The sequence below is a fragment of the Protopterus annectens genome, chromosome 6.part1 (genome assembly GCF_019279795.1).
Source record: "Protopterus annectens isolate FY-2018-M chromosome 6.part1, PAN1.0, whole genome shotgun sequence".
Taxonomy (NCBI): Eukaryota; Metazoa; Chordata; order Ceratodontiformes; family Protopteridae; genus Protopterus; species Protopterus annectens.
Window position 1 is genome coordinate 87,795,217 of NC_056738.1, and position 15,129 is coordinate 87,810,345.

Here is a 15,129-nt window from a genome sequence, read left to right on the forward strand (position 1 = left end):
TATATTTGCAGATTTTTTATATATATATATATATATATATATATATATATATATATATATATATATATATATATATATATATATATATATATATATATCACACACACACACACACACAGATAAACTAATCAGGTGTGAGGGTGACAGGCAGAGACATGTATACATAACTGTCTATGTACAGACATATTTCCACATAGGTCGTCTTTGGGCGGAAGAGGAGACAAACCTAGGCTCAAGTTAGCCAAATGTAGGAGCATGCCCTGTGTGACTGTCAGTACTTAAAAAGGTGACTCCAGACCAGACTTAACTGTACTCCAGTCCAAGGATTGTGTGTGCTGCAGACCATTCGCTGCTGTACCAGTTTCCACAGTACAGCACTTTCCCTGTATTGCCCAAGGCATTCCCTGTTTGCTGAACTTAATATGCGACTCATACCTCTCTGTACAGACTTTCACATAACATCCAGATTTTTGCCTCATATTTTTGGTCCATTATACATAATACTGGTTTTCTGGCATATTAGTAGCAAATCATTACAGACTGAAGTTATGAAATAATGGCCAGCCAATTGAGTTTCAGACTACATACACATCATGCTAATGGAAGACCTGTTATTTTAAACTTTCTAATCTGCCAAGTACATCATTAAGGACCATTAATGGCCCTAGTTTAAGTGAAACCGATATCAGTAATTAATAAATCATTGGCTTTCTCACCCAATTTTTGACAGCCTTCCTTGCTCAGCACGGCGGCGCCCCACACAAACATAACACGTACCCTGGAGATAAACAAAGCTTAGTTGCCTCTACACACACCTGGACAGAAGAGGGCCACACAAACAGGTGCCACTGAGCTCCAATGAACTTACAAGCCTTCAGACACGCCCCCTGTGTCATCAGCTACTACTTCTGTGGACACCAACACGGTTCTGTGCCTACACGGCTGGGATCTGCGGACACGGATACCCATTTGTTCTATTCAGTAACTCCAGCTCATTTGCATAGAGGTCCATGCACAGAACCTGGAAACTACATGGTTCCAGGCCCGGCCTCATTAGCAACCACAGCAGTCTACCACTGCACATATTCCACGCAGGGTCCTACAATGCACTACTGTCACATACTATTAAATTTTCGTTTTTACACTTTTTAAAAAAAAATTTTTCCCATAAAGGCATGTTTGCTCACTGGAGTGCTGTGCAAACATACCCAGATTAAAAAAAATTAATTTTCCATATGGTTTTGGACACAAGGTGGATAAGTTTTGTACATATCTGTGCATACCATGCTATTTCTGCCAATCTAAGCACATTTTTATAGTCCCTGGTGTCAGTTTTACATCCTGTACACGGAATTTTTCCATGTACATTACAGACACCAACACGGGGTCTGCAGGACAGCCTACTGCCCTCATTTGCATGCAATTCACCTGCTTATGAGGCGATTTGCATGCCATGGACACTTCCGTGTTAGCACGCCCCTCATCTCGGTTTATTGGATCGCACACCTGCTTACTTTTGTGTAAGCACTGTGCCACTATGCCTACATGGAAAAGAGTCCTTGTAGGCTTTACTGAATTCCCCCCATAGTATGGTACAGACCATCACTAGCAGGGGGAGAGAGAAGGCTACAGCTTTGTTTACTTCATTTAACAAGATGCCGATGCCACAGACTGCAGTGTACGTTTGTGGAAACCACAAAAACATTTTAAAGACAACATTTTATATATACATATATGATAAAAAAGAATGTGCACCATAGAAACTTCAACATGAATGCCAGAGACACAAACAGTAATGCAGGCAAGCCTTTAGATATACAGAAACAGATCCACAAAAGTAGGGAAAAAAAAAAAAAAAACACAAGCTGCTCTTAAGTTGGAAGGAATTGCATTTAATTTTGTTGGCTGCCAGAAAAGCAGTTACTAGAAAAGAGAAACCAAATTCTAAAATCAACTGTATTTGAAGTACTGCATATTATAAAAAAGATAAAATAACTAGAAAGGATAAGTTGTAAATTTCATACAAATAAATGGAAGCTGCGTCAACACCACATGCAGAATAATGTTTAAGAGGTGCAGGAATGAGGTTTAAGGAAGGTGGGAATTCAGAAATGTATGTAATTGTGGACAGAGGAGCATTGCAAAGCAAAGCTGTGTGATGCATAATGTGTGTAAATGGAAAAAAATGTATATGTGGTTTGTTCTTTCGTTAATGTACATTTGCCTAATGTCTTAAGGCATAATTTATGTAATTAACAATTTAAGTTACCTCCTTTCACAAGGTCCATCTGACATTTTTGATTAAGTTTTTTATAGTGCTGTACCCAAACTCTAAGACGTATCCCTTGTTTTAGTAAATCCCAATAAACCTTAAGTACCTAATTTGTTCTTCTTTGCTACTTAGAATTATTCCTCACTTTGTTTCTCCCTTGACAGAAAAGGGTATTGTTCCACTAACATGCTGCAACACTATGCCATCTTTGTTTCTTCCTCAGCCTCTTTTAAACATGTTCTTAGGTTTCCAAAAAAGTTCAAGTTATAACTTGTTACCTCTACATAAACATAAAATTATGGCTTCCCACTTCCAAATAGGTGAAGCTATATTAAGCACTGGTGCCATCTACACTCTTGTATAGCTCTGAGCTATGGCCAATCACAGCATCAGCCATAAGAAAACTTGAAGCTGCTCATCACAAATGGTTAATATGCATTTTGGGAGTATCATGGAAGAACAAAGTTAAAAATGAGAGAAAACGCAACAATGGAAACTTGAAAAATATCATTATGGGAAGAAGACTACTTTTGTTTGGTCATGTTAACCACATGGACACTAGCAGGCTTCCTATACAATCCTTCAACTGGGAACTAGCTGGATACAAGAGTAGACCAGGCAGACCTCGACAAAATTGGAAAGGGAGTTGTAACAAGAGACTTCCTATCACTTGGGAGGAAGCTAAAGCAGCAGCCAAAAGGACACAGTGGAATCGGCTTGTGGCCCAATGCATCATGGATGACAGGTGAAACAGACTACTTTTCCCTGCAAGTGATTCTCCACGCTACACTCTGCTGACAACACAGATTTAGGTGAGCACACGGACCTTTGTCTTACAAGCTTTAATCACTGGCTCTGACTTCAGGCAACCAGATGACTCTAAAAAGACATCTTCCTATGCGCAAGCTATATTCTGGCACACAGAACAGTTATTTTATTCTACGGACTTTATAACAAAAGTACAAACTTGCATATTGTGTAGAAAGAAATTCAACTGTGAAACCTTAATATTTAAACCTCACTTCTCCATACCGCTATGGGATCTCTCATTTCAAGTTTAGAGATTTCTCCTTGTTCACTGCATACTGAAATGCTAAGGATTTTAACTGCATTCTAATGGCAGATACTTTGGAGGACAGCAACTTATCTTGTAACCTCCATCAATAAGCAACTATGGCTCCCTTTGACAACTAAGCCCTACACGCTCAACCAATTGGGTGGCTACAGTTATCATGCATTTTTCACTTCTATGAAAGCTCTGATAATCTTCAATCACTGAAGTGCATACTACACAGAGGCAAGTCTAGTATGGTATTCCCCCTTATCTTAGTGGCCAATATCTTAATATCCCTGCATTATTACTAAGCTACATATTGCCATCTTTTAAACTTTCAGTATTCACCAAGAAGAAAACAGCTATGGAACTTCCCATTTTACAAAAAAAAAAAAAGAAAAAAAAAAAAAAAAACGACATTATCCCCCCCCCCCCAGAGTCAGAAAAAAAATAAATACACACACACTAATATATATATATATATATATATATATATATATATATATATATATATATATATATATAATACACATATATATATATATATATATATATATATATATATATATACATACACACATATATATATATATATATATATATATATATATATATATATATATATATATAAAAATCTATATAAATACACATATATAAATAATACATACATATATATATATATATAAAAATAATACATACATATACATTATATATATATATAAAATACATATACAATACACACATTTTATATATATAAAAATACACACACACACACATATATATATATAAAAAATAAATGTTCATAGGTTCATTAGGTAGCTACTAGGCTATCTGCCCGAAGGCATTTATAAGCCTTGCCAGAATGTGTCTGTTTTCGCCATCCCCTTAGATTAGTTCCCTCTGCCTGTCCAGCAGAGCCACTGAAGTGATCCCCGAGGTAAACTTTGTTTCCCATCCACTCAAGATTTCTTTTGAAGAGCGTTAGCGAGGAGCTCTGCCTGATGTAGACTGGGATCTTGTTGCAAAGCATGGGAAGTCTCTGGGACAGGAATCTATCCCTCCAGCACATCCTATTTATTGTTGTGGTGAGATTTAGATCCCTAGAGCTTGTGTCTCGCGGGGATAAGGTTTTCTGTAGATGGAGCATGTCCATCAATTCTGGGTTGGACATGGCCTTTATGTCAGGCAAAGATCACTTTTGAGTAGGCGGTATGCAACCAAGTACAGCTGTAATTTCTTCAGTCGAGCTGCACAGGGCATCTGTTTGAGGCCAGGGATCCTCTTGGTGAGGTACTTCTGTGGTCTTTCCAGCTGTTGCAGGTATCTTGTAAGGTACAACCCAAATGGGGCATTGTATTCTATGATGGGTCTGATGAGTAGACAGATACAAGGACCTCTTCTGATCTGGATGCGAACCCTTTTGTGATTAGGTGGGCCACGTAGAAGGATTTTCAAACCACTTTGGCAATGTGATTATGAAAGTTGAGTACTATCTACTTGGGTCCCCAGAATCCTTATTACGTCTTCTGTATTTAGGGGACTACCACTTATGTGGTAATTTGTGGGTACTTTTTTTCCAAATGGGATGACTATGCACTTTTTAGCATTTAGCTTGAGGTCATGATTTTGACACCAGGTATCCGTCTCAGTGAGACCCTTTTGGAGGATGTCTGCGTCAGCCAAAGAGTCAACTATAGCCCCTAGTTTGCAGTCGTCTGCAAACTTGGTCAGCCATAGTCCTCCTGTGCTTGCCTGTACCTCTGAAAAGTGTATGCCGAACAGGAGGAGTCTTAAGACTGAGCCCTGGGGAACTCCACTTGTAACAGATTTAGAGTCGGACCTAGCTCCCGCAACTCTCACCATATGGGTTCTGTCCATGAGCCAGTTGGCAACCCATCTTGTGACGTAGGGGTTTATGTTCAGGCTGGTGAGCTTGTCTTTAACACCAGAATGGGAAATGGTGTCGAAGGCCTTTGCGAGGTCTAGGTAGGCTGTGTGTACCACCTTTCCCTTTCTATAGCCTTGGTAACTGTCTCAAAGAAGTCCACCAGGTTCAGGAGGCATGACCTTCCTTAAAGCCGAACTGGGTAGGGTCCAGTGTTTGGAAGTTCCCAATGTCTCTGTTAAAGAGTTCCACGATGATGTGCTCCACAGCTTTGCAGACCAAGCTAGTCAGGCTTATAGGGCGATAGTTCCCGGGGTCTGTTGCGGCTCCACCTTTGTGGAGCGAATAACCGCTGCTGTGTGCCTCTATGGGTACAGAGCCTGTGGAGAGGCCGAGTTTGAACAGTGTGTTTAGGTGAGGGGTTAATTTGCCTTTGAGCTCGTGTAGGACACAGCCTGGGACACCATCCAGTCCCACTGATGCTGTGTTTTTGGCTATGGAGAGAGCTGTTTTAACCTGAGTGTCTGATTTCATGGACTCTACATTCTTCTGGTACGGTTATGGACCCTCTTGGGGGTGAGAGGGGGTTGAAGTTTACCCTGAACCTGTCTGCCAGGATGTTGGCGATATCTGTCGGTTCAGTGTATTTTGTGCCATTCTGCACTAACTCCGAGCAGAAATGAGCATCGCCACAGATTCTTGACTTGGCTAAAGAATGCCTTGTAGTTATCTTTGGAGTCCTTGGCAATTTTTCTTTCAAAGCTCGCCTTGGATGATTTTATGAGGGATCGTAGTTTCGTGCTGATACTGATCAGGGATGTCTTCCCTTCTTGGGATTTTACTCTTTTCTGTACTAGTTTCCTCCTACTATTGCATAGTTTGTTTATGGCAGGAGTCCACCAGACTAGTTTCCTTTTCTTGGAGGAGCCGAGTCTTGGCTTTGCTTGGGATGGCATGATCCATGCATTCTTGTAGATTTTTGCAGCTTGGACAGCGTTATTCTTCAGCATGGGGGCTCTGAAACTTTCCACCTCGATCTTAAGTAACATGAAGTTTGCTTTTGAAAAGATTTTCACAGTGGTTTTCTTGTCATGGGAGTGGGGGCAGAATGTGGATATCCAAAGTGATTTGTTCATGGTCGGATCTAACTAGCGAGGGGTTGACCTCCGGTGTGGAACACCGGTCGCCCATGTTGGTGATGAGCAGGTCCAATATGTTGTCACCTCTGGTGGGAGTGTTGACCAGTTGAACCAAGGCGTTTGAGTTGATAAATTCTAGGAAATGTTGGGCAAGGGAGTTAGTACTTGAGTAGTTCTCCCAGTTAAATGTTTGGATAATTGAAATCACCAAATATTAGGGTGTTTGGTATGACCTTTATGTTTCCCAGTGTTTCCAGGAACGTGGAATGGGGGTCCTGGGACATGATGGGTGATCTGTAGCAAGCTACAATTAGAATTGCAGTTTTGCCCATTGTTAGTTGCACGTGGATGATCTCTGAAGCATCGTGCTGTGCCACTAACCTGGAGGTGTGGGTATCCTTTATTAATATGGATACTCCCCCATCTTATGTTAGTTGCACGTGGATGATCTCTGAAGCATCGTGCTGTGCCACTAACCTGGAGGTGTGGGTATCCTTTATTAATATGGATACTCCCCCATCTTATGTATTTCGGTTTGGGTTCTGTGGCCGAAATGTATAGGAGTTGTAGCCTGGTAGTGCTAGGGTGCTTTCTGCAGCCTTAAACCAGGTTTCTGTTACTGCACATATATCGATTTTCTCCATACTGAGGAGTGCCTCGAGTGCATGCATTTTGAGGTTCAGACTTCTGGCACTGAGTAGCACTACCCTCAGTTTTTTTGCTACTTGTGATACATATATATATATATATATATTTATTTATTTATATATATATATATATATATATATATTTATATATATATATATATATATATATATATATATATATACACACACATACATATATTTATTGAGAGATCTATATATAAACACTTTGTTCAAATCACAATAAGATACAAACGTTAAACATTAAATTAAAAATCAGCCCTTGCTCAATTTACCAACAACAATTAAATAAGGGCACATTGTGGACTATTAAGTTTAGTCAATTTCTCTAGCTGAAAAATCTAAGTAACTCTTGCATATCACCTAGGATGGCTTGAACTGCCAAGCCTACCGCAGTTCAAATCAGCTAATAGTGGCACATGAAGTCCTTTACCAACCAGAAAATACACCTGCACTAAAATATTAATCAGCCCCTACACCAGCACCCAGCCACTGCGATCATTCACTAGACTCCTAGTTCAAACATACAAATCCAACTAGTCAGCTGGGGACTGTTTGCCAACTCTGTTGGAAAAATATGGAACAGACAACCAGCTGACTTGGCCCTAGAACCCTCACTAACTCAATTCAAAAACAAACTCAAGAAATACTCCAAAACTCATTGGTTATGTCCTTGCACTAACCCTGACTAGCGACCTCTCTATTTCTTCGGTGCTTTACCTTCAACTGCTTCTAACTTTTTTCTACAACTCCATTTCAGGAAGAGTCAATTGTATACCTGCTGCTCAGTGAGTCTTAAACCTGACTGTAATGTTATGCATGTTTAACTTTGGAAATAATGTTATGTAAAGTGTTTTACAATAAGTACTATATGTGCTAAATGCTGGTATTGCTTATGACTATCTGCTTGAAACTAGCATTTACTAATGTTCAATGTGTATTATCTTGGAGCTTTTCTCCCCGGGCCTCCACTGAAAATGGACATGTATTCAGACTAACCCAGTCAACAAATGTAAAATAAAAGTAAATAAATATGCGAGGTATATACCTTAACCATCATGTCAATCCCAACCCCTTTACGTTAAACTAACCCCATAAAATATCGATAAACTGGATTTGAACCCTGCATTGTGTGGCCTCTAAGGTGACTTCACTTGCCCATTGTGCCACAGACCTAACACAAAGTTCATACAGAAACAAGCAATGTGAGTAACTCAGTAAGCCAAACTCAGACTAAATGTCTGCTCTGTGTAATCATTACATTTTTTTACCGCATCAAGGCAATGGCCTACTTTCTACCTAACATACCTTACGATACGCAACTGCCATACTAACACCACATCTGACAATCATAGGAAAGAATTTCCCTTAAATGACCAAGATCCAAGCAGTACTGCACCATAACCATGTAAATCCCCACTGCCCTACCTGGGATAGTTGTCTTTCGCCTTTTCCCGGTTAGGGGTCACTACAGCGGAACTCCAGTCCGCTAATGATTGGCACTAGATTTTGACGAACACCAAGGTGCCAGCTAGATGTTCAACCTTAAACTAAGGCACCCCTATTTACGCATGTCTTTCGAACGCCCACCCAACCTAGGGGAGGACATGCAGACTCCACACAGAAGGCACTCCCCACACTCCAGCCGAGAATCGAAGGGGAGAACATCTTGCTGTGAGGCAACAACGCTACCGCTGCACCACCGTGGCAGACCCCTACCTGGGATAGTACAATTCCCAAAAAGGTAAATTTACTTTTTAATACACAAAGCAAATTAAACTACAACTAGTAACCTGTTTGGGAAGGTTACTCTTATAAAAAAAAAAATCTAACCACCTTTGTTTATACTCTAGCACCTGTATCCTCAAAGAGGAGAGAGCAATCCACTAACTGGGGAAGACAATGTTCCTGTCAGATTACAAGCTTTGAATACATTGTCTTTACTCTCCATAATTTTTCAGCAAATACATGCTCTACTGAAGACTTCATTTCTTCCACAGCACTGAAGTGCTGTACTACACACTGCAATGACACAGTGAGCACATTTACTAAATTATCACTTTCTGCAATGGATTATTTTGATGCATTATGCATAACTGTGCTTGGACCACCACAAAACGTAGCAAATTCTCAAACTATCCGTACCCTGGCCAACCTTTAAACGAATGCTAATCAATACTCATGTTATATATCTAAACTAATGAGCTAACCTTTCATTAGATTAAGCCTGCATGACAACTTCAAGCCACATTTGCAATAGTGACTTAAATGCAGGGGGGGGCCACTCATCCATCTTTTGGTTAACAGTAGAAACACACCCAAGACTAAAACCAAACCAGCCAAGTACTAAGAAAGACTTTCACTGACCATTATGCCAACTCCCAAACCCCTTCAGACTTTCTCATTACATCTACTAACAAAAGAAAAGGGGGGGTACTAAAGAGCATTAAAAATAGTCCAAAACTGCAAACCACTCAAAGAAAATAAACTATAAACACATAAAACAGAGTGGATACAAAGGCACAAGCTGCATGATGTGCACAAAGAGAAAAAGCTGGACTGAAATATCTTTCCACTGCTGCCGATAGTTAAAGGAAAGAGTTGCATCAAAGTTTGAACCCCATAAACGTACATGATAATGTTACCATGAAACTTCCCCCCTCCACATCTCATTATCAAGTCTCCCCCTATATACTGGAATAGTTTTGGAGTACTTTTTATACTGAACCAAGCACTTCTATTAATTAGTATCTATAGAAGAGTCAGAAGAAACTATATGGATTTTGGGTAGTTTTTCATTCATGGGATAGATATGCGGCTTGGATGAATTGTGACTGGTTTGGCTACATTTGGGTCACATGGGAGTTAAAAGATCATTTTGGGTGATGTATGTATTAGAGTATTTCTTTTTAATTTTTTTTTAAACTGTGATGTGAACCTGCTATTTACTCTGTGTTTAATGGTACTCAAAGAGTACAATGGAAGCCTTAATGCAATACTTATATATATATATATATATATATATATATAAAAAAGTATGCTTTATTACATGTGGGAAATTTTTAAAGGATTTTCATTTCTACATTCTTCAGCTCTACCAAACTGCTTTATGGATGTGTTTAATGCACTTTTACACCATTTTCTTCTACATTTGAGACTCTCCTTTTTAAGGTTCTGGATAGGACTTTCTCTACGAGGGTCCAATTTTTTCCCTTTCATAAAAACTATTTACACATCTCGTTTTTCTTTGGGTACATCTGCCAAAAGTCCTTTCCTCTTCTTCAGAGATTTTCATACGGTGTACATTTTATGGCAGTTTCCATTTCCAATGCAAGCATCATTAAATGAGCACTGTGTGATTCATATAAATGTACTTTAGGTGTCTAGTGTGCTTTTGCTGTAGATGGGCTGGGCAGTGCATGACCCAATTTCTGGACAAGGATTATCGGGGGGGGGGGGCTCTACTCACATCTGTTGTAGGAGTTTTAATGTACTCATTTTGTAGCAGCAGAATGATTTTAATGGTGATTTGTTTTGTGCGTGCCTGCTGTAGCGTAAATGCACCATATAGATTAGTGTACAATGTGTTGTGACTGCTTTCCAAAACCCACCATAGCTCTCAATGAAAACAGGGACAATTGTGACACTTAACATTAGTATTAACTTGAAACCGAGACAAAATAAGAAAATGGGAATCAATATGTATTTTCTGATGTAAAATAAAGTTGTAATTCATCACTTTTGTTCAAAAAAAAAAAAAAATCACTAGTTTTAGGAGGGGGGAAGAAAAAAATCAGTAACAGTTGAGCAGTATCACACAGACACACAGTAATTTCCCAACTGCTAAGCTGTTTATAAATACTATCACCACCACTGAAAAAACAGAATATCCAAACATGCACTAAAAGTACAAAACCTTCCAACATGAGTATTTGGAACTCAGTTATAAAATAATTTAAGCTGGAGAAAAATCAAACCACCCACACTTAGTTAAGTAATTTAATTCCGGTGATTTTCCATAATGTACATCTATACAGCAAATCCTTCATGTCTGGAAATGTCAGTAGTAAGATGGTTACACACTGGCTTCAGTCAGTGAATAAACTTTGTTTTACCCCACTTGACCACAATGTCCACTAGATGAGACAGACTAATCTTTGTTTACTGACTGGGCTTGTGTGCAGACCGATAGCTTAGCAGTTGCTTATGAACCTAAAAGTTAAAACTATTTACTACAATGCATCACAATACCATATATACAAAAATTAACCAGCTTGCTAAACCGCAAATGTTAAACAACCAAGTCCGGTGCCATCATACCAAGATCAGCATTCCTCTCAAAGACATCTTCAGGATTTTTAATAAAATTTCTTATTGCTCCCAAACTACAGTTGACTGTCTGACCTGGCTGGCGCAACAAATCGGCAGCACAAACAGCATAGCACTAAAGCCCTGTATATCAATCTCAAATCAAACACGTGCATAAATGGGAGTAAATGCATTTATACTGGTGTTCCAAAAAGCCGAAATTGCAATCTTCTAACCCATACGCTACTCAACAAATACTCAAGTCCATTTCAGGTGGATATAAAATAGAACGCCAGCTTAAAATTCTATAATGTCACCAAGCCAAAACGTTACAGATGTCACTTAACTGGCATCACCCGACGTACGTACTGGTTCAACCTTGTAAAAGTTATAAGCAGATACACTGCTGCTTAACCCCGATGTTAGCTTTCTGTCTTTCAGGTACACACTGATATCAAAACATTCATGACAAACGCCACTTAATCACGTTATCAACACAACCCTGTCAACATAAACAAATTCAGAAGTTTTTTAAAAGGATGCCAATCTTGTAAACTCTGGCGGCACGCAACACATTTCAGCACTGAAAAGGGTGCAAAACACCAAACAGACGGTCTGCTTACAAGACTGCTCCGTTATGTGCCCTCAAAAATCAAGAAGCCTAATCACATCCAGCTTATAACTGTAAAACTACTTAATATACTGGTTTGACAAAACACTCTGGCATAGGAAAAAAAAAAAACAACAAGCGCGCACGTGGGTTTCACCTTGCCGTTGCATAACATGCGCTACATGTGCACAAATTTAATAAAATATACGGACACACACCTTAGTAAACATAACACACTTGTTAAACAAGCATCTGCTAAACCTTATACTTTCTTCCATTATTTGGGTACAGCTTTTACTAAGTTTGTACATACAGGAAGTTCAGCCTTACAGCTGATCGTGCCTTCTATTACTCGTCAGCATTGTACAAGAATGTCAGTTTTGTCATCCAGCCATCTGACTAGGTAACCAAGCACAGAAGAGAGCCTAAGAAGAACCAAGATGGCCGCCCAGCGCCAAGGCGCTTAGTTTGGAACAGCAACTAGCTCTGCTTTTTAATTAGATTACTACAATGGGACTCAGAGAAATGGTAAATAAAAGAAAGAGGGAATGCGCCACAAACAAGACAGGACATCTCGCTCAAGGAATATGAAGTGTACATAAAGCAAACCAAGTTCCTTCCTAACGAACCCAAGACTATGAAAGTCAGAACATAGCCACAGTCTACGGTACTGCCCCAGGGAGCCACCCGAGGGCTTATTAAATTGATTCTTAAAGCTCCACATTCCACTCACGGGATAAGGCAACAGACGTACAACACAGAGGAAGAAGATTTCTTATACACAATAAACAATTTCTCGACTTTATATAAAACAGGATGACAGAAACGTCAAACACACAATACAGAAAAAAACTGTTGCACCGTCCTCTGAAAGTGTATAAAAGGTAACACTGCAGTCAGACATAAAATCAAAACAGTGACAGACAAACATTACATAACTTGAAGGTATGTTGGGCAGTTCAAAATGCTTTACTCCAGCCTTCCTTAAAAAAAAAAAAAATTAAAAAAAAAAAAAAAAAAAAAAACCTACTCAACGAAGTTCAGATGCAAACACTTACCTGTGACAGCCCCTTCCCGTTATCAGTATTTTGGAGTGCTTTAGCCGAGATGGGCTAAAATGGACCCATGACGTGGATCCGGAGGAATAGGACATGGGAGCATCGGACTCGAAAAGGAAGAGCAAGCATGATGGGAAAAGTCAGAAATCGGAGGTAAAGTACCACTCTACAGTGGCTTTACTTCAAAAACGAGCTGGGGCTCGAAAATTTCCGATTGGCTACAAATAGGAGAATCTTTCTCATAAGCGCCAGGTTTCTTGCAGTTTTTTTACTTGTCGCTTTATATGACGCGGCAATGCCAGTTAGTCACAGGAGTACCTAGAGGAGCGTAGGTTTGGTGGATTCCTGTTTTCAGCCGAGCGTTTCACCTGAGAATATATATTTTTTTCATCTGTCTAGTATCGAAATATCGCGACCCCCACAGGAGTATAAGTTTTCTCATTCAGTTATTTACTCTTCATATTGTTGCACTTTCTGAAATGTAGTGTTACTATATTTAGTATTCTGTACCTGAGGATCATAGGAGATGTTATGCATATTTTTGAGGTGTCCACCGCCAAACCGCAGTTACTATTGAGGCCAGTGTGTAAAACAAGTATTCAGTTATTGTGTACTACAGTTATATGATACATGTGCGTTTAACGGAGTAGCATTAGTAGTAATCTGATCAAAAACTTCTCTTGAAGAGAGTATTAAATACGTGACTTAATTTCTTTTTTTTTTTCACTCTGAATTCCAATTCTCGGTTGGGTCTCCCTTGAAAAAAGTGTCTATGGCTCAGTGAGTTTAACCGGTTATGAAATTTAAAATCAACAGAATGACAGATCCTAAAAGGCTTTAGCAATGGTAGCTTTCATCAATAATGTTCTTGCACCCTTTAGACCTATGCTTGCAAGTCAGGCTAAATTTCAGTGTTATGATTTCTTCACTAGGCTGGAGTTGGTACTGTCTTTCTCATCCGTAGTTAATATTTTGTTTAACTTTTGCTTAAATTAGATGTAACACATATTGGGGTGTTCAGAAGCAGCTAGTGCACAGTATTACACTAAGTAACGTGGTGAGTGGTAACCTGCATTATGATGTTGGTACTGGAAAATTAGCAGGCTGTACTTGGCATGCAAAAGACTACATAATGACATGCAAATGAGAAACATGGTGTATACAGACTGCAAACTCAAACGTGGTAGAGCAATTAAGAGACCTGTAAATTTAGCTTAATGTGCCGTTACGCTCCTGTCTTGACTACCTGGGTTTTCCAGTGTAGAAGAGCCTCGCTTAAATTATCATTCTAGGAGCAGCATCCGCACTAGTAGAATATAGTGTGATAGTCACCACTTTCAGAACACTGTCCACACTGTTGCCTGCTGTCACCCTCCAAGTCTTAGGTGCATAGTTGGTTGACATATCATCACCACCACTCCACCAAGGCGTTGTCCACTGCTACTGTGTTGACAGAGACACCATATGGTAATTAGTAGCCATATGCCTCTCAGATGTACAATCAAGGGAAATGTGGGGACAACTTATCCCCCTCCACACAATGGTTTGTGTAGTATTGGCCATCCTTGCTATAGAGATCTTTCAGAAGGTGACACATTAGGAGTTTTGCAGGTTTCGGCTTTGGAAATGTACAGTAGTTCCTTGAATCCTTGACATGACACTGCAGCATGTAGAGCAGCATATATGATCTACTATCCTGGCATTTTGCAACATAGCCCATTTCTCTTGGAGGCCTGATGGCCATTAATTACACTTACATTGTCCAGCAAGAAAAGAACACTGTCAGGGTAAGGTATCGCCTCCCAAAAAAGCACAAATCCAAAATCAGAAGAGGATGATACTCCACAACAAACGAAGCAAAACCAGATGAATGATAAGACAAGTCCTTTATTCGAATAAGTAAGTGCTTTCACGTTGCTTGGAACGCTTCATCAGACTTCAACAAACCATAAAATTTAAATCAACTTATATACAAGTAAAACACCAATGAAAAACACATTAGCAAGTCACATGTAAGTTACAAAAATACATAATTTCCTTTCCATAAAAATTATATAAATATATCATAAAGATCTCATGTTAATAAATGAATAGTAGAAGTAAAATATTAAAACATACTAAAACACATATTGCATAGT

At 39.3% G+C, this 15,129-nt stretch overlaps 1 protein-coding gene across 1 annotated transcript in view; it reads right to left on the reverse strand.

The window, feature by feature from the left end:
- TLK1 (tousled like kinase 1) overlaps positions 1–13,522 on the reverse strand; it is a gene marked incomplete in the record, with an annotated part of 2,832,579 nt that extends 2,819,057 nt beyond the window's left edge. Inside the window, 1 exon segment of the mRNA XM_044075520.1 lies at positions 12,992–13,522. Within this exon segment, the coding sequence (XP_043931455.1) occupies positions 12,992–13,086 (95 nt within the window).
- Positions 13,523–15,129: the final 1,607 nt, after the last annotated feature.